Source organism: Pseudochaenichthys georgianus, unplaced genomic scaffold (genome assembly GCF_902827115.2).
Source record: "Pseudochaenichthys georgianus unplaced genomic scaffold, fPseGeo1.2 scaffold_788_arrow_ctg1, whole genome shotgun sequence".
Lineage (NCBI taxonomy): Eukaryota > Metazoa > Chordata > Actinopteri > Perciformes > Channichthyidae > Pseudochaenichthys > Pseudochaenichthys georgianus.
Genome location: NW_027263336.1, coordinates 1 through 21,268, shown reverse-complemented (window position 1 = coordinate 21,268; position 21,268 = coordinate 1). Strand labels below are relative to the sequence as shown.

The window sequence follows — 21,268 nt, the reverse complement described above, 5'->3', positions numbered from 1 at the left end:
TTTTATTGTGTGTGTAATGCTTTTTTCTATTGCAGGTTAAAGATTATTTTAATATATATATTTTAAGGTTATGTTCCCATGGCAGAACTACAATTATTTTTTTATATTCCACAGTATATAATTTAGTTTTTCTTCTGCAGGACTAACATTATTTTTCAATTATTTTATAAAGTGTTGAATGTTTTGTTTTACTTCTGCAGGACTAACATTATTTTAAATATATTTTATTGATTTTTTTCATAGGTTTCTTTCCTCTTCAGGACTAACATTTTGTGTATATGTATGCAAAGTTAATTTATATAAAAGCGGTGTCTGGTGAAATGTGATCCACTTCCAGCCCTGTGTGACGTCACAGCGTCGCCTCGCTGCATGTAAACAAAGCGCCGGGCTGCTGCGGCTCTGATGGAGACGGACTGAGAGGAATCGGAGAGAATAGTGGATGAAGTTCGTTCTTTTGGATCCGGAGCCGATGGCAGTGTGATGGCAGTGAGATCAGACTGAACCAGAACCAGCAACATGTCTATGGAAGACCCGTTCTTCGTCGTCAAAGGGTCAGAACCGAGCTAATGCTAATGCTAACAGCAGGGTAGCTTCTCGTTTTACCATGTAGACAGAGGAGAGCGGATCAATGATCGATTAAAACAGCGGGTTACTAACAGGGAACAACAGCAGGCTAACTGCTAAGCTAATGTTAGCTCCCAGTGTGTTGTGAGTGAGTTAGCCGGTTAGCATGCTGCTATGATGTTAGCACTGAGTTACAGTCAGTGTTCATAATGACAGAGATAATATTCCTGAATAACAGTAGAAACACTCTGGAAGAGGACCTGCATTCAAAATGTCCCTTCAGTAAAAGTACTGAGTATTTTCAGCAAGTAAACGTAGTGTTACTACTATGTGTATTATGTCTATATTACTGTTGATGTCTGTCTATTTAGAAAACACTACCATCTCATTATAATTACAGAATGTAATATTGTTCTGTTTTCAACACTAGCGAATACATATGAGAGCATTTTAATATTGCACTTTACTGATTAAGATAGAATCGTAAACATTGTACAGTTATGGATACATTATTATTCCTACATCATACTATGTGTATATAAAATTAGTTTGTAATGTATAAAGTTACCAGTAATGTAAACTGATGGATTAAAGCAGTGCAGATTAAAAGTGCACCTCTGAGATGTACTGCAGTAGAAGTATACAGTAGCAGAAAACTGAAATTCCTCAAGTACAAGTCCCTCGAAATGAATATCCTTCATTTACCTGCTGTCTAATTATCAATATATAGCATTAAAAGTTCAGTGAAATAAAACACTAGATGCCTATTTCAGGCTCGACAGGCTTAGTCAGCCAATAGGACCGATAGCTTTAGGGCTAACGAAGACAACTAGCTAACTACTTCTGTCATGCAGAAGGCAGTGAACGCCTCACTGATGTTCTGTTAGTTACAGGGAGGTTCAGAAGGCAGTGAACGCATCACAGATGTTCTGTTAGTTACAGGGAGGTTCAGAAGGCAGTGAACGCATCACTGATGTTATGTTTGTTACAGGGAGGTTCAGAAGGCAGTGAACGCAGCGCAGAGCCTCCACCACAGATGGAGCGAGCTGTTGCAGGAAGGGGGCGGGGCCTCCAAGGAGGAAATGGACTGGACGACCAATGAGCTGAGGAACAGTCTGCGCTCCATCGAGTGGGACCTGGAGGACCTGGACGAGACCATCAATATCCTTTAAAGCCCTTGTAGAATCTGTTTTATATAATCATGTGTTTCAAGCCGTACTAGTGAGTATCCGTTTAGTTTCCAAAAGGAGGCTTTCCTATTTCTGTGGCCAACATTAGCATGTAAGGCAGGGGTGTCAAACTCAATTTCATCGCGGGCCACATCAGCATTATGGTTGCACTCAAAGGGCCGGTTGTAACTTTAAGACTATATAAAAATACATATATAAATATATCATCTATATAAAATTATGTATTATATTACATCTTTGCCTCTGCATTGGATTATCATCGGATAATAATAATAATAATAATTCCTTATATTTATTATAGCGCTTTTCCAGATGCTCAAAGCGATAGGGTAATAACTTCATAATTAACTACGTCTGAAAGCAGAAGTCGAGGGCAAGTCTCTTCAGTGCGTATGTCCCAAAATGATTTAAAAAGAAAAGCCAAATTCTGGAGAAAAAAGAAATGGAAGTGACATTTTGAAATAAAAATCTAATTCTGAGAAAAAGGAATTCTGAGAAAAAAAGGCAAATTCTGAGAAAAAAAGTCTTATTTGAGATGCATTGTGGGACATGTAGTTTATGGGCAACGTGCTTTTGTAGCATGTAACCGTATAATAAACATATTATATTCTTTGCAAGCTCTTGTGGGGCCGCATAAAATGAAGTCGCGGGCCGAATGTGGCCCCCGGGCCTTGAGTTTGACACCCCTGATGTAAGGTGTCAGCAGAGAAAAGGGTTGTGAAACCTAGAATTATTTAAAGACGGAGGGGACAGAGGTCAGGAGAAGTTTAACTACGGACACAGCTTGAGGTGCATGTAAGCTCTGAGATTCCCCTTAGACTGCAGGTTACTGCTTTGTTGCAAGGTAATGTGTCTCTTAGAGTGCTGTACAGCAATATACCATTTAACTTCAACCATCTCTCTCTCTGTTTTATTCTTTAATGTTGTGAGTGTTGCGTCGGATCCATGACACCCTGCCGTGTGGTAGAGATCAGAGATGTGAAGCGCTAACCTGTGATAGATGAGTGTTTTTCTTAACTGTCCGTGAACGCATCGTCGAGTCCAACCCAAAGAAGTTCAACCTGGACATGGCAGAACTGTTGAAGAGGAAAGCCTTCATCACCAGCACCAGGCAGACGGTGAAGGTAAGCTTCACTTGCATCAGGTACAGCTCACCTCTGTGCTCAGGTGAGGAGTCACTGAACACTAGTGTTAATTTCGTTGACTAAAACTATGACGAAATATGTTCGTCAACGACCTTTTTTTCCATGACGAAAACGAGACGATGACGAGACGGCAGTAAACAATAACTGTAACGAAATCATCATGCAATATCGTTGACGAAAAGTGACGAGACGAAAATGTAGTTTACTAAATAAAAACTATGACAAAATCTCTCTTTACTTTCGTTGACGAAAAATGAGGAGACGAAATATTATCAAAGATAACACCACAAACCAGATACTCTCTGCAAAGCTGCTCAATCATTCAACCTGAGTTTTTCATCAAATAAGGACAAGATATAATCTTATTTATTTATATACTAAAATGACAAATTATTGGTTTTGGCTAGCCTAGTTTGACTGAAATGTTCTATAATCTGATGACTAAAAAAGACTCAACAGTTTTCATTGACAAAAAGTAGACTAAAATAATTAGTTTTCTTTGACTAAAATATGACTAAAATGCTCAGACTTTTAGTCGACTAAAACTTGACCAAATAAAAACAGGATGAAGGTGACTAAATATGACTAAAACTAAAAAGAAAATTTAACACAGGACTAAGACTAAAACTAAATTAAAAAATAGCTGACGAAATTAACACCACTGAACACCAAGCCCCCAGGAAGTGCTCCGGACTCTGAAGAAAAGATTCGTAGTGGCCAAACGGCGGTACTACCATTTCCGTATCAGTCCGTGACGTCACCCGGCACAGAAATACTTTTCCGCATTGACTAACATTTATTAGAATCATTAGGTCCTTAAAGTTGTAAAATGCGCTAAAAGCCGAATCCAGAATTGGGTATTCAAGTCTCACCGGTATTGGTATTGACTTAAATTCTGGTATTGTGACATCTCGTCGCCGTTAGTCTTCACGCCGAACTGCTATTGTCTGATTTGATTCCAAACGATCTGATTGGCTGCTGACTGTCCTTTTTTGTCTTGAAGGAAATGAAAGAACAGATGTCGAGTCCAGGTGCGTCTTCAGGGGACAGAAAGAACCACCAGGTAACTGACCACAGGGGCACTTTTACTCTGGACTGTTACAACAAGCCTTTAGAAAAGCCTCAAATCAGTGCAGATAACCTTTTAAAGACGCTTTACCCCCGAGAGACCCAAAAGACCCCCTGCTGTTGCCTTAACTCTTGAGGGTAGGAAAAGTCCCTGAGGTTTATAGACAGGCTATGGTAGGCCAGGTGCTCAAAAGAATATCATGGTAGGGTAGGTCCTGATGTAAGAGATACGACATGATGGACCTTTATTAATCACTGCGGGGAAATTCAGTAGTTTAAACATCAACCGGGTCAGAAGGAAAACAGGACGGCACAGGTTAAAGATTAATACAATTAAAATGATATACAGTTAAGTAACTTTTAAAATGAATTAAATGAACATATTTAGGGTATGGTCGGGCTTTGGAAGTGATGGGGTATATACGTCCCTTGAGGTTACAGTGAGGGAATGTCAGGTACATTGAAGGGAAATACGTTTTTGGATATGGAAAAAATATATATTTGCAGCTTCCTGTCATTGTAAGCAAAGGACAACGAACTTTGGAGCCAACATCCTGTGTTCTCATCAAGACCACGAGTTTCCCTGGTCGAGTTGTTGATGCGATTTTCCCTCCTATTCTTACCTTTGGTCAGCCGAAGCTGCTGCAACACGTAAGATGTCTGACAGTGTGTGTGTGTGTGTGTGTGTGTGTGTGTGTGTGTTGTTGTGTCCAGGCTCTTCTCGGTGAGCGCGGCCCTTCAGGTCCGATCTGGCAGCCCGGAGGTAACAAGTACAGCCGCCTGGACAGCCAGCTGCAGAACGCCAACTCTCAGTGCATCGAGGAGCAGCAGGGCCAGCAGCAGGTACATGATACAGCCAATGCAAGTGCTTGCCTTCTTTGCAACAGTGGTTCCCTACCGGGGGTACAGCAAGCGCCCAGGAAGTGCTCCGGACTCTGGGGAAAATATTCCTAGTGGCCGAACGGCGGTACTACACCTTCCGTATCGGTCCGTGACGTCACTGGACAGAAAGACGTTTCCCCATTGACTAACATGGGAAAGAGACGTCTGTCAATCAGCTGATAATCTTTAAACAAATAAACTACCCAGCACGAACACTTTTATATATATATATATATATATATATATATATTTATCGCCCTTATTAGAATCGTTAGGTCCTTAAAGTTGTAAAAGACACTAAAGCTGAATCCAGATTTAATTTCTCTCCATTCATTCTACGGAGCCGAGAGTAGGAGATCGGAGGCGGGGTTTAATTATAGGAGGTGGGGCTTAATGACAGGAGGTGGGGCTTTAGGGGAAACTCAACTGCGCTCTATGTCATACGGGTGCTTCTGCTCTGACAGCCAGGCATGCTGGGTAATTTGTGATGTTTTGCTCTCGAAAATCTCCATCCATTTTGTCCTCATGCGCCAATGAGCAGCTCTCATAGAAAAGAACGAGACCCCGCCTCCCACGCTGTATCCAGTTCTTATTAAACATCCATGGGGTACGTGTAGGGGGACTTGAGGGGGTACGCAGGTGCCTGGCGTTCCAAAAATAGCGCAAGTCATCGCCAAATAAATAAATAACTTTAGTCTTACATGAATACAGAAAATAATGTTTCTTTTCACATATGATGGATACAAGAGGCTGTTCAGAGGGGGGGGGGCTTCTCCTAACAAAAAAGAAGACATTATTGGCTTCCTAAATGAGTAGTGAGTCTTAACATACTTTTTTTACCTGACAACAAGTGTACATTTCAAGTTTGAATGGACTTGTATTGAATGTGAGAAGTGATTTTAATTTAGGAGCAGTCGGGTTAAACACGATACGAAGGGTTTCACACACGACGAGATGAATCTTTCCGATTGTTTTGTAAAAAAATAAAAATAATTAACAAGACAAACATGTCGCTGATGACCTAATGTTTTATAAGAAATATATATGTTAGAGGGGGGAGGACCAGAAAAGTTTTTTTAAGCTTCTTCTTGCCCCTGTTGAACATGAACAGAGACTATCTGAAAATTATTATTATTATTATTATTTTTGGTACTTTGTTATAATTATTAATCTGAGTGAAAAAAAATATATATATATATATTATTGTTATATATTTTTTTGTTCTGACATGTTCAATACATTGACTAAACTAATGTAGGCGAATTATCCCAGCTGAGTGAGGGGCTTCTTATAGAATGGCTCAAGGGGTGCACGAGACAGAAAAGGTTGGGAACCACTGCTTTAGATCATCCACGGCCTCGCCTCCTCTCAGGCGGTTTATTATCATCTGCTACTGCGCATGGCTGACGAGAGGAGATTGCATTATTCCACTCGGGGAAAGTTCTTTCAGTCAGTCTTCATTTTCTGTTAAAGCTGCTCAGCGATGGAACTCAATCCCATCTCCAATCAGACACGAGGTTCAGTTTATTTAAATCCAAACTCTGAAACACTGACGCAATCTCCTGCTGCCCACTGCCTGTGTTTTAATGTTCTTTCCAGGCCTGTATGTTGCATGTTTTTATTTGAGCGATGATGCCCAATGGGGATGTTTTGGGGATGTGTTGGGTCCCTGCCGGATTCAAACAAAGCATGATAATGTGTGTTTGTACCAGCTGATTGCAGAGCAGCAGGACGAACAGCTGGAGCTGGTGTCGGGAACCATCGGAGTCCTGAAGAACATGTCGGAGAGGATCGGCATGGAGCTGGATGAGCAGTCTGTGTAAGGACTTTCAGGTTCATTCCCATTACTGGGGTTTTGCTCTGCGTTCGGTTTGTCCCGGGAGGCAGCAGACTGGGCCGGGATTAGGGTTGGGTATCGTTTGAATTTCCACGATTCCGATTCCGATTCTACTTTTCGATTCCGGTTCTTAACGGTTCTCGATTCCGGTTCTTTGAGGGGCAGGGTAACAAAATGATACATGCTTCTTCCACCAAAAAAATTACATTTATTCGAGAAACTTTTACACAGGTTAGTTTAAAGTAATATTCACATTAATCAGTCTGTTTATATTCACTGCTGTGTAACTTTAACCTGAGAACCACTGAAGCTACAACAGTTCAACTTTTAAAAACAGTTCTTGTTGAGAAAAACAAGCATATCTGCCTCTCAGGCATACCGGGAAGAAATGTTTGAACATTTTGAAGTAAAATGCTTCAATCTGGTGCACACGCAGAATTACTAGAGACTAGATCTAGGGGGTACACCTCCAAACACCCATATGAAAAAGATCGGTTTACATTTGAATAATTAAATAACAAATAGCCTACATGTAACGCATTTTATTTTTGTTGTTCATTCATATCTTATTTCACTATTTTATTTATGCATATTTTTTTATCTCTCCGGTTTAAAACGATATGTCTGGTTTACTGTCCTATAGTATACATTGGAATGATTTCAAACCTGTTTTATCCCAATAATTATAAAGGAGTGCCTTGGAAATATGTGTTTACATAAATTGTGATCAAACCGTTTGAGACCCACTGAGATAACTTAGACTAAAGTGAACTATCTAAACACTGAGAGTCCTTTACCTCACTGAGCTGAAGTTATCAGCCTCAGTCTGACTGGAGAGGACTCTCCCTCCACATCATGTGGAAACATCTTCTTCTTCCGTTAGAGCAGCTAGCACCAGATGCTAACAGCGCCGGTTCCAGTGCACCCTCCCTTTCTCCCTCGCTCACGCGCACTTTGGCTGTGAGCTGCGGGCGCCAGATAAGCCAACATCCCCCATTTTCATCACTTGCAGCACCCATCGTACAGGGCAAATGAAAAGTGTAACCGGGGTGAAAAGGGTGTTACATTTACTTAATTATGAATGTTGTTACATCAAGGCCGAACATTAGGATGAGCACCAACGGTCAAAACATTTATTTTTTCTCCCAGAGCTGTCAGCGCAGCGCCTCCACAGATCTGGCGCCCTAGGCGAACATTTATAATGCCAGTGCGACGGGCCGGCCCTGGTCTCAGGTTACACTGTAGGAAATGTAGATACAACGCTACATTTCCCGCCCCGCTGCAGTCATGCAGTAGGCTACGGAGAGCGGCGAGAAACATTTCCTCAGGAATCGAAAAGCGGAACCGAAATTCACATTTCTAAATGATGCCGTTGGAATCGAAATGTTGGAACCGGTTCCGAACCGGAACCGGTTCTCGGTACCCAACCCTAGCCGGGATAAAAGGATCGGGTAGGTTGGAGATTACTGTAGGTGCCTGGAGGTTTCGTCAGGATAGTGTACTGCCCTGGAGGTTAGAGCGAGGGTATGGTTATATGAGAAGGTAAGGTAAGTGAAGTTCATTTCCAAAAAATAAACGTTTAAGTCTTCCAGGACCAATCAGACAAATACATGTTGGTCAGTTTCTGTAGGTCAAAAGTTAGCATGGTCAAAAAATGACTAAACTCAGTTGTTTAGGGACATGAAAAGCAGGTGAGGGACAAGGACAGGAAGTGAGGGACAAGGACAGGAAGTGAGGGACAAGGACAGGAAGTGAGGGACAAGGACAGGAAGTAAGGGTAAAAAAAGCCCCCGGTTTTGAAGCGAACATTTTCAAGTGGCCAAAGGTTGGTACTACAACTTCTGTGAGTCTCCTGACGTCATTGGGCCCAAAACAAGTTTCCCATAGACTTCCACTGGGAAAGAGACGTCTGTAAACCAGCGTAGAACTGGGTTTGAGGTAATTTTTTTATTTTTATTTTTATTTATCCTTTATTTATCCAGGAATGTCCCATTGAGATACAAGATCTCTTCTTCCAGGGAGTCCTGACCAACACGGCACACAACAAGTTTCAACATAAAACAAGGGCATTAAACTACCCAGTACGAACCCTTGAGTATCCCTACTTTAAATCATTACGTCTTTAAGTCGTAGATGCGCTAAAAGCCGAATCCAGAGTCTGTATCCTCTCCGTTCATGTGACTGAGCCCAGAGCTCAGAAAAAAATTCTGAATCAATAAAACTGTTCACCTTATTAATTTAGTCAGTTTTCTTTTTATTAAAATGTAATTTCTTTAATGTAAATAACTTGGCAGCGCATGCCTCCCTTTGTTTGCAGAAAACAGGTTTTTTCACGGCTAAATGCCAAGAAAGATGTTTTCAAATGTGATATTCGTTTAGCTGACAAAGCAAATGTTTCGACTCAAGCTCATCAAGCCGGACTTGATGAGTCTTTGTGTTCTTCTTGCAGGATGCTGGATGACTTCACTCACGAGGTGGACAACACTCACTCCAGATTGGACAATGTCATGAAGAAACTGGCGAAGGTGTCGCACATGACCAGCGGTAAACTGAGCACTGTGACAGAAATAAAACAATGGATGCGAGTGCTTTGAGCTTGTAGTTAAGTAGTTGATATTTATTAGCAGTCTGTTTCCCCACAGATCGTCGTCAGTGGTGTGCCATCGGTGTGTTGCTTGGAATCCTGTTCATCGTCCTCCTCCTCTTCTTCATCCTCTGATTGATGCCTCCTCCTGTCAGCACTCATCAATCTGTCTACTGGAGTCCAGCGGATCCTACTGGACTCTACGGGACTAAACAAGACTTTCCTGGACTCTATCGGACTCCACCAGAGTCAGCTTCACTCGACCTGACTCGTCTGGACTGTACTGATCTCTAGAAGACTCCACCAGTCGCTACTGGATTCAATTGTACCCTTCTGTACCTCGACCAGACCCAATTTGACTGAACTGGACTCTCCTGATCTCTGGAGTCTACCGGACTCTATCCCACTCCACCTGACAATCGACTCTGTCGGACTTTACTGGACTCTACAGGCCCCCATTGGACTCGACTGGACTCCAACCTTCTCTACCGGACTCTATCGGACTCTCCTGATCTCCAACCTTCTCTACCAGACTCTACCGGACTCTACCGGACTCTACCGGACTCTATCGGACTCTCCTGATCTCCAACTTTCTCTATCGGACTCTACCGGACTCTACCGGACTCTATCGGACTCTACCAGACTCTACCGGACTCTACTGGACTCTACCGGACTCTCCTGATCTCCAACGGACTCTACCAGACTCTACCAGACTCTACTGGACTCTACCGGACTCTACCGGACTCTCCTGATCTCCAACGGACTCTACCGGACTCTACCGGACTCTACCGGACTCTACCGGACTCTATCGGACTCTCCTGATCTCCAACGGACTCTACCGGACTCTACCGGACTCTACCGGACTCTCCCGGACTCTCCGCGTCTCTCCCGGACTCTCCCGGACTCTACCGGACTCTCCCGGACTCTACCGGACTCTACCGGACTCTCCTGATCTCCAACGGACTCTACCGGACTCTACCGGACTCTATCGGACTCCACCGGACTCCACCGGACTCTACCGGACTCTATCAGACTCTACCTCACTCCCCCGGACTCTATCGGACTCTACTGGACTCTACTGGACTCTACTGGACTCTACCGGACTCCACCGGACTCTCCTGATCTCGTTGTCTGTCTGTTTTCTGCTGAGTCGACTGAAGGCACTTTTTGGTTCTCTGAATGTCCGACTGTTAATCATGTGGAGGTCAGACCAGGTGGAACCAGGTTTGATGTGTGTTAAGGAATCCTGCTTGTTTTATTTAAGGGCTGAAATTCCACTCGACTGAAACTCTTTTTTGAAAACCACTTTAAATCCATGTTTACTCTACTTTGAAAACCACTTTAACTCCATAGTTACTCTGTTTAAAACCAGTTGAACTCTACTGTAATCCAAGCTGGACTTAATCATAACTGCTGACTCCATCTATATACCTTCAGTGTAACTACTTTAAAGTGTTTAACTCCGCTTGAATCTTGACATTAACTCCAGTATAACTTAAAGGTAAGTGTATTTCCAACTCAGTATTTTCTACATTTAACTCTGTTATTTTAACTCCATGTTAACATCATTTTATCTCCGTTTAATTTCATTGGTTTGACTCTGGTTCATTTCAGGTTTAACTCCAGTGCAATTCATATTTAATCATGTTACCAGAAGAATTGTAATCCTGGTTTAACTCCTTTTAATCAAGGTTCAACTTTCGTCCAATTATGGTTTTAATCAGATTGAATCCTTCGTTTCAGGTTTAACTCTCGTTGATTTAAGATTCAAACCTGGTTTAACTTCAGTTACAATGTGGTTTAATTCCAGTTTATTCTTGATTTAATCATTCTTTAACTCCAGTTTAACTCTGGTTGAATTCAGATGTAATCTTGATTTAAACCCAAATTAAACTCGGCTCAATTTCAGGTTAAATCCTTTTTTAACTTCAGTTACAATGTGGTTTAATCCTGGTTTGACTCTTTTGAAACTCTGTTTAAAAGTACCGTTAATCCTGTTTTTTAGTTTAGTCTGCGTTTGAACTTAAAGTAACGGTTCGTGGAAAAAAAGTAATAACACTAAAACTTTTTGTTTACAGTTTGCGTGTTTTGTTTTACTGACTGAATCTTTTGATGTTTAATGTTTTATTTCAGTTTATTTTACTTCATTTTATTGTTTTTTGTTGTGTCCCACATTATCAGATTCACGGTACGCACGGTGGTAATGAACGTGTTTCCTGTTTTAACAAAATAAAACTGACTGTTGCAAATAAAGTCTATAAATACAAAGATTATTAACAGACTGACTTTGGATCTGTTCTCACTCTCCATAAATCCATCAAGTTGTTTTACAGTTAATTTCACAACACAATTAAGTATTCTCTGCAATTAATCCTTAGGTTGAAATTACAAAATTACATTTATCAGATTTTCATAAGTAGAGAAGTTTTGGTGTTTTGAATTCATAAATATCAATGTTTCTTAACTTTACTTTATTTTCTGAAAGTCTGAAAATTCAGACTTTTTCTCGGAATTATAAAATTCAGACTTTTTTTCAAAAAATCTGAAAATTCAGACTTTTTTCAAAAAATCAGAAAATTCTACATTTTTTCAAAATATCTGAAAATTCTGAATTTTTTCAAAATATTCTACATTTTTTCAAAATATTCTGAATTTTTTCTAAAAATAATAAAATTCAGACTTTTTTCCAAAAATCTGAAAATTCAGACTTTTTTCAAAAAATCTGAAAATTCTAAACATTTTCAAAAAATCTGAAAATTCTGAATTTTTTCAAAATATTCTGAATTTTTTTCTAAAAATTATAAAATTCAGACTTTTTTCCAAAAATCTGAAAATTCAGACTTTTTTCAAAAAATCTGAAAATTCTGAATTTTTTCCAAATATTCTGAATTTTTTCTAAAAATTATAAAATTCAGACTTTTTACTCAAAATAAAAAATTCAGACTTTTCCCCAAAAATTCAGACTTTTACTCAAAATAAAAAAAATCAGACTTTTTTCTAAAATAAAAAATTCAGACTTTTTTCCAAAAACTGAAAATTCAGACTTTTCTCAAAATGTTTATATTTTTGTTCGTAAGTGTCACATTCACTGATCTTAGAGGCCAACTTAAATACAAACAAACATCATAAATAAAATATAACTTTAATTTACAGAGAATCAATTATTTCACAACAGAATATTAATATTTGTTCTCAACAAGATTTGCAAGTTGTTTCTTTATTTGTCAGAAATTATAAACAAGCATAAAAATACATGTAAAGAAGTTTAAATACTGTTTACATGTTTGTGTTAAATAACATTAGTTACGTTTATATATACAGCAGGTCTGAAGAGGCACAAAGGTTAAAATCAGAAACACGTTTTTATTTACATTATAAGCTTCTTAGAGAAAACACTGGATGTAATACTTCAGATTAACAGCTGATATCACGAAGCTGCGTTAAAGTTCAATTCAAGTTCAATTAAAGTTCAAACAAGATCATTTCAAAATTATTCTGTGGCTTATAAACTGCCTTTGTAAACAATGGTTTCTCTTCTTCTGTGGTGTTTAGCGTGGAGGGTTAGGGTTTTCTGAAAATTCAGACTTTTTTTGAAAATCTCAGAATTCAAAAATGTTCCTAAAATTCAGACCTTTTTCAAAAAATCTGGAAATTCAGACTTTTTTCTCAAAATGCAGACTTTTTTTGAAAATCTCAACTATTATACTACTATCACAAAAATTCAGATTTGTTTCTGAATTTAAGGAAACAGGATGTATTACATCAGATTAACAGCTGATATCATGACGCTGCTTTAAAGTTCAATTAATGTTCAATTTTAGTGAAACGATATCATTTAAAAAAAAAAATCTGTGGCTTATAAACTGTCTGTGGTGATCAGCTGTCTTGTTGGCCTCTCTTCTTATGTGGTGATCAGCTGTCTTGATGGCCTCTCTTCTCCTGTGGTAATCAACTGTCTTGTTGGCCTCTCTTCTTCTATGGTAATCAGCTGTCTTGTTGGCCTCTCTTCTTCTGTGGTAATCAGCTGTCTTGATGGCCTCTCTTCTTCTGTGGTAATCAGCTGTCTTGATGGCCTCTCTTCTCCTGTGGTAATCAGCTGTCTTGTTGGCCTCTCTTCTTCTGTGGTAATCAGCTGTCTTGTTGGCCTCTCTTCTTCTGTGGTAATCAGCTGTCTTGTTGGCCTCTCTTCTTCTGTGGTAATCAGCTGTATTATTGGCCTCTCTTCTTCTGTGGTGTCAGCGTGGCGGTGTGCGTAGTACCCTGACGGTGGTGACGCTGTTCTGGGTCAGCAGCCGGGTCACCTGATCCAGAGTCAGAGCGGACACTTTCTGCCCGGCGACCTCCAGGAACTCATCTCCCACTGAGAGCAGACCTGAGAACAGCTTCTCTGTGCTGAGGTCCAGCATGTCCTCCACGTACACTCCTAGACACAGTACACAGAGTACTATTAGTACACTCCTGAGTACAAAGAGTACTGTTAATACACACCTTCAGTATAGAGACTATTAGTATCAGTATTTGCTGTATTTTCAGCAATATTGTCAGCAGTATTTTCAGTAGTATTTTCTGTATTTTGAGTAGTATCTCCAGTACCTGAGTCCCTGCGGCCCCTCCCCCGGCTGACGATGAACCCGAACGTTCTGCTGCTCGGTCGGATCAGCTCCAACAGAACCGAGCCGTCAGCAGAGACCTGGAGAACCCGCCCCACGCAGCGTGCTGAGGACGGAGAACCCACGTCCTGCAGGGTGAGAGACCTCTGAGAGAACCTGAGGAGAGAGAGGACGACTTAGGACTCATACCGCTGACTCCTCCCCTATTATGCAAAATGCACTTTCTGATGTCTTTTTCTACATCAACATTTGTCCCCCCGATGTGTCCCCGGTGTGTCCCCGATGTGTCCCCGGTGTGTCCCCGATGTGTCAGAACACAAAACACAAAACCCTCTCTCTTTTCCTCCGTACCCACATCCAGTGGCGGCGCCAGAGATGTTCTTTTGGGGTGCTGTGGGGTAGCTTGACGTTTCATAGAGGGTGCTCAAACATTTAGGGTTTCCCATTAATGTACCGGGCGCTACAGGGGAATGTTCTACTGCAACACTCCCCACACACACACACACACACACACACACACACACACACACACACACACACACACACACACACACACACACACACACACACACACACACACACACAACACACACACACACACACACACACACACACACACACACACACACACACAGTGTACCCGCGGCTCTTACAATGAAGGCTCGATAATCACCTCATAGGCTAGGTGTAAGCAGGGGTAAAGTGCTATTTTTTATAAGTGGGGGGTGGACCTAACCTCCTCTAGGGGGGTCCGGGGGCATGCTCCCCCGGGAAGGTTTTTTATTTCTAAATATTGAAGTTAAATGCATCAATCTGCTGCACTTTGAGAGCAACATGGAGAGATCTATGGATACATCTCTCAACAGATATGAAACAGAACTTTAAACAGATTTACTTTTTCTTTATGGATATTTTACAAATCACCCTTTCAAACTGTGTTCTTGTTTTACTGTCATATAGTATTTCATAGCTGTTTTTCATTTATTCTCTTATTGTTTTATAACTATAATGATCATATAAAGGTGTGCCTCGGAAATAATTGTTTACATTAATGGTGACCAAACCATTTGAGACCCACTGAGATAACGCTGAGAGTCCTTTAGCTCACTGAGTCTCTCAGTCTGAGGAGACTCAGTGTTTCTACAACAAGCTGGAGAGGACTCCAGCTTGTTGTAGAAACAGCTCTTTATATCCGTTGTGCAGCTAGCTAACCAGATGCTAACAACAAAACAACAACAAAATCCCTGGCTCTCTCTCTCTCGCTCGCTCAATCACACTAAATGCGCTATTGCCACATACATACACACACACACACACACACACACACACACACACACACACACACACACACACACACACACACACCCAGAGACCCAGAGACCCAGACGCACTTGTACTGTACAGTATATTATTTTCGAATCAATCATTTTTCAAATTATGAATTTCACACATAAAAAAATAAAAAGACAGACATTTCTTGGGGGTTCTTGGGGGTGCTATGGCTATCCTAGGAGGAGCTTCGCCGTCTATACCCACATCTCTAAAAACGGGGGAACAACGGAGCTGATCCAGATTTGCTGCGTCATGACCACAATACTAAAATGTGGGCGGGCTTTACCCCCACGGGCCAATCAGAAACGTTGCTGTCAGAAACAATGAGACGTGTTCTGGACGTAATATGGTCTGTGTTTACATTAGCCATCCTTAATGTAGTTTGGAACATAGGAAGGAGCTCTCCTCTTTCTTTCTTTTTAAAGCTACGGACCCAGAATCAGCACTTTAGAAACAGGGCTGAAATAGAGGGTGTTACGGCTGCTGCCTTCCGGGTCGTCTTTATTGTGTTAATCTGTGTGGTATGTAAACGAGCAGTGCGATTGCCTTGACGTCATTGGCTGCCATCTCCTGGTCCGCCCCCGGAGGATTGTGATTGGAGCACGCTGGGCCCGACGCACTCCAATCGCAGCGCACAGCCGGCGCGCACCTGCTGGAGATGACTTCAAAGCCTGGGGACAATCCTCACTGGAGGCTCTGTGATGTGGGACAGACGCCTCTCGCTACTTGGTCCTGAGCACTGTGGGTAAACCTGTGTGCCCATCTCCGTGTGATGTTGTAGTGTCGAGAGTAGTTTAGTTAGTGTTTAGAGTAGCTTAGGATGTTGTGACGGTTGCCTTTAGTTTAGCTGTGTTTTTCTATAGATTCTTTGTGTTAGTTGTACCACTTTTAACGTGAGGTTTTGTTTAGTTTCTTATTTAGTGTGATAGTGTTATTTCCTTGTATGCAAATAGACTCCTTTTGTTAGAGTCCTCCTTTTGTTTGGTTCCTGTGCTCTTTTGGTCTCTTTGTTGTTCCAGGCTGCATGCCCGCCATTTTGTTTACCCTGCTATTTAAAATAAACCATTTATAATTATACCAATTTCAACTGGTGTGTGTTGCACGTCCTCATCCCTAGTGGGGACGTAACAGAGGGGGATGAGGCTAGAATGGGTGATCTGTTTGGTATTTTGAGCAAAGCACTTCAGAGGCATGTTTAGTATAGATATGGCCCTGTAACATATTGTTCAAATATAGCATAACAGGTGAGCTTTAAGTCTTAACAGGAAACGTACGGCTCGGCGGCTCGTCTGTAGTCCGCAGAGCGATCCTTCTTCTTCTTACGCTCTGACACAATACTCTGAACCGAAGACGACTTCCTCAACTGCAGGAAGGGCGACCCCTGCTGGACAGACAGGAAACAGACTTTTACTCAAGTACAACACCCAAGTACTTCTACTTTTTTCAAGTACAAGTACAACACCCAAGTACTTCTACTTTTACTCAAGTACAAAATCTCACACAGACTTTTGATTAATTTCTTTCTACTTTTACTCAAGTACAATATCTGAGTACTTCTACTTTTACTCAAGGACAAGATCTGAGTACTTCTACTTTTACTCAAGTACAATATCTGAGTACTTCTACTTTTACTCAAGGACAAGACCTGAGTACTTCTACTTTTACTCAAGTACAATATCTGAGTACTTCTACTTTTACTCAAGGACAAGACCTGACACAAACTTTAGATTTTTTGTATTTTTACAAATTGATTAAAATGTTTAATATGTTTGGATGAGATTCTAGCAGAAATATAACTTAAAAATAAAATAATTGATGATGTTCTCACCACACTGGGAGACTGAGCGGAGGACTTCCTGGTTCCTGTGGGGGTGGGGTCAGAGGGGGCGGGGTCAGTCGCAGGGGGGCGGGGCCTAAAGCTGAGGCGGTCGAGGCTGCCGGTTCGAGTCCCGATGAGCCTGACGCTGGAGAAGAGACGACGCAGAGAGAGGCGAGAGGAATCGTCTCTGCTGCCGAGGCTGGAGGAAACACAGGATACATAAATACGCAGGTGGGAGAAATACTCAGGTGTTGTACTTGAGTACAAGTACAAGTAGCTTTAACCTTCAGCTGTTGGTTTTTTACTGGAGTCTTTTCTACATTTGGGACGGGAATTTATTTTGATGTTTGTCTCCTCCCACAGTCTTAAAATGGTCTGTAGAATAATTACAGTAAAAAGGGTCGGTGTAAAAAGCAAAGGATGAGATTTGACTACTTAAAAATGATTCAGTTATTATTGTTGATTGTGTTTATATCTCCACTCCAAGTAGGGAATGAGTCCTTACCCCAAGTGAAGGAGTTCAAGTATCTCGGGGTCTTGTTCTCGAGTGAGGGATCAATGGAGCGTGAGATGGGCCGGAGAATCGGAGCAGCGGGAGCGGTACTGCAGTCGCTTTACCGCACCGTTGTGACGAAAAGGGAGCTGAGCCAGAAGGCAAAGCTCTCTGTCTACCGGGCCATTTTCGTTCCTACCCTCACCTATGGTCATGAAGGATGGGTCATGACCGAAAGAACGAGATCGCGGATACAAGCGGCCGAGATGGGTTTCCTCCGCCGGGTGGCTGGTGTCTCCCTTAGGGATAAGGTGAGAAGTTCGGTCATCAGGGAGGGACTCGGAGTTGAGCCGCTCCTCCTTCGCGTCGAAAGAAGCCAGTTGAGGTGGTTCGGGCACCTAGTTAGGATGCCACCTGGGTGCCTCCCTAGGGAGGTGTTCCAGGCACGTCCAGCTGGGAAGAGACCAAGGGGTAGACCTAGGACCAGGTGGAGGGATTATATCTCTTCGCTGGCCTGGGAGCGCCTTGGGACCCCCCAGTCAGAGCTGGTTGATGTCGCCAGGGAAAAGAAAGTTTGGGGCTCTCTGCTGGAACTGCTACCCCCGCGACCCGACCACGGATAAGCGGGAGAAGATGGATGGATGGATGGTGTTTATATCTGTTCACAAGTTTATGTTGAAACATGTCAAACAAAATACAGTTTATGAATGTTTAGTGTTGAATAAGGACTTCCGTCTCGTTCTTTCCTATGAGAGCTGCTCGTTGGCGCATGAAGACAAAATGGCCCAACTTTGAGGGAGCGAAACGTCACACATTACCCAGCATGCCTGGCTGTCAGAGCAGAAGTACCCGTATGTGCGCTCATAGAGCATGCGCAGCTCAGTTGCCCCTTAAGCCCCGCCCCCAAGCTCCCAATCTCAGATGCGCGTACATAATGCCGAGGAAAAGAACTCTCAGAATAACGTTATTAGCATATTTTACAACTTGAGGATCGAATGTTTTTAACCCGTTGAGCCCCGAGCCTGTTTTTCAGGTCTCAGGCTCGAAAATGACATTTCCAGAACAAATGATCATATCTTCTCTTCTAAAAGGGATACATTAATAATCTTTTTTCTCAAAGCAAGGTTATACCTGTGAGTTGGATGTAGAAGCGTCAGAATCAATATATATGTTTTTATTTTCAAATAAATTCAGATTGAACACAGTAAGAAAATGTAAATGATTGTGTCCGTCCAAAAAAAAAAAGATTACCTATAGTGAAAACCACCCTTGAATGATGGGATGGTAGACTAAAAGCTTTAGGAATCCAAACTACAACATATAATAAGTATCCTGTATCAAGATTGATGCAAAACAAGTTAAATTTGACCTTTTTAGAGAGGTTTAGCACAAAAAACCCACTTCTGGGGCCATTTGGGTGGATTTGACCTATCTCTGGCCCCCCTTGCTCGATTTTGCTGATTGACATCTCGATCTAACCGTCAGAGCCAATGGAATCGAGGGGAACTCCCACACAGTCCTTATTTGGTAACGTGTGTGTGTGAGACTGCCGCATAGCCAAAACCGGAAGCTGCGATAACTCTGGTGGCTACCATTAGCAGCTAACTTTAACTCTCCAATTTTTACATAAAAATGGAATTATGGATTATAAATTAAAAAAAATATTACACAGAAACATTATCAACCTATGGATTAACCGATTCAGCCGCGTTTTTTCTCATGTTAATGCCATTGAACACGTCTTTTGATCAGATTGACAGCTACGGTGAGACGATCTCCCGTAAAAGCTACGTAAAGGTACGTGTTGTGATGTCTGTGTTTGCTTCCCCTGTCGCGAGTTCGGATCGCTCAGTGATGATACTATATACCTACATAATCTGTGGAGTCTCAGCTTTAATCGGATATCTTGTGCAGCTACGATAAGTAATAAGGGTATCTTTACTTTATAGCTCAGGGGTCATTTAGATGCTTCTTATGAGACTTGTGTTTTGTTTTGGTAAAAATGGTTTGTATCGTCAGTTAGCTGAGATTATTCCCGTTAATCTGGTATAACACATTAATAGGTTCTTAAATATTAAGATGTCCTGAGACACAGTGTCGTGAAAAAAAAAGGCGGGGGCTTTGGGGCTTAACAGGTTTTAATAAGGGCTATACAAACATTCATACTGGGTAGTTTATTTAGTTTGTAAATCGTTGGATCTTTTTTTTTTTAGACGTCTCTTTCCCGATGTTAGTAAATGGTAAAAAGAGTTTCCGGGCCCAGCGACCCATACGGAAGTGTAGTACCGCCGTTTGGCCACAACGAATATTTTCCTCAGAGTCCGGTGTCAGTACCAGATGTGTTCGGGCGCCGTACATAATGACAGCCCACTGCTCCTAACACTAGGATGGGTCAAATGCAGGGAAACCGTTTCGTTACATGGTACCTGTACTGTGTAATGACAATAAATTGAATCTAATCTAATATGTTCGGGTGTATTTCCGTCGCATGCGTCATGCGTCATATCCGTCTACTCACCTCCCTCTGCTCCCAGCGCTCTGCTGCCACACACCGGCCGTCTGCGGAACTGCAGCCGGAGGAACTCGGGACAGCTTGTTATGTGTGGGGTGCTTCCATGTACTTGTGCACATAAATAATGTTTCTAATTATTTACAATACAAAAATGTATATATTCTGCGTTACTTTAGCCAACACTTTTATAAGGCCACTAGATTATATAATTACGAAATGTGTAGATAGAATACATATCTTTCAGGTTGTTATTTTGTCATTATGTTTCATGTTTTATTTACCTTTTAGTATTTTTATATAGTATCTGAACTTTGGAGAGGAGTTGGGAGACACACGACACATTAAATCACATCTACAGATCAAGACAAAGCGAATGGAATTACTCCCATACTTCTAGCGTGAAAATGTTTGTGAAAACGTGTGCAAAGTCTCCAAAAATCCTAAAAATAAGCTCATATTTGAATTCCCCATAAAAAAACAAATCATTCAGTAAAAACAAGGCCCCACTGATCATCTACTCTATAAGACGATTCCAGGGATGTCTGGCTTGAGTTTCTACCACCAGGGAATGTGGACAAAAGTGCCCGAGATCAGCCTCTTAATTTACCCAGGGCCTAGTGCTTGGCTTTGGGCATGAAAATTCAGGAAACTCCCCTGAGTATTTTATTAAATATCTGAACTTTGGAGAGGAGTTGGGGGACACACGACACATCAAATCACATCTACAGATCAAGACAAAGCGAATGGAAGTACTCCTAGCGTGTGAAAATGTTTGTGAAAAACGTGTGCAAAGTCTCTAAAAACGGAGCAGTGGCTGTGATGCTAGCTTTGCGGCTAGCGGTTAGTTGTTGTTGTTTGAAGTTGTTGCTATGGAAACAACATGACGGAGAAAAAATGTATATCTTCTACATATAATAACGAACAAAGTAAAGAATGAAGTGTAGGCTATGCCTGTTTGAAGTTGTTGCTATGGAAACAACATGACGGAGAAAAGTATAATCTTCAAAATATAATAACGGACAAAGTAAATAATGAAGTGTCGGCTATGTTTAAATGTTCGGAATTTGACCATCATGGCCCTCTTGAGTTGCTGTAAAATATGACTGATGACCGATGCGACGGAAATACACCCGAACACATCTGGTACCCCGAACACATCTGGTACCTACACCGGCGCACTTCCTGGGGGCTTGATTCAGACTCACCGTTCAGGAAGAGGCGGGTCATCAGCC

General features: G+C 41.6%; 1 protein-coding gene across 1 annotated transcript; it reads left to right on the top strand.

The window, feature by feature from the left end:
* The first annotated feature begins 337 nt into the window (after nt 1-337).
* stx6 (syntaxin 6) lies at nt 338-11,547 on the top strand. The gene is made up of 8 exons (XM_034079958.1): nt 338-551; nt 1,556-1,725; nt 2,784-2,878; nt 3,903-3,962; nt 4,682-4,810; nt 6,562-6,668; nt 9,136-9,230; nt 9,329-11,547. Exons 1-8 carry the CDS (start codon nt 517-519, stop codon nt 9,403-9,405), a joined length of 768 nt encoding a protein of 255 aa, XP_033935849.1. The 5' UTR covers nt 338-516; the 3' UTR covers nt 9,406-11,547.
* Nucleotides 11,548-21,268: the final 9,721 nt, after the last annotated feature.

Excerpts from the sequence above, each read along its gene's own strand:
- stx6 (XM_034079958.1), top strand. The coding sequence starts at position 517 with ATGTCTATGGAAGACCCGTTCTTCGTCGTCAAAGG. Across the intron at positions 1,726-2,783 it reads GGACCTGGACGAGACCATCA|GCATCGTCGAGTCCAACCCA; the intron begins ATATCCTTTAAA and ends CTGTCCGTGAAC. Across the intron at positions 2,879-3,902 it reads GCACCAGGCAGACGGTGAAG|GAAATGAAAGAACAGATGTC; the intron begins GTAAGCTTCACT and ends TTTGTCTTGAAG.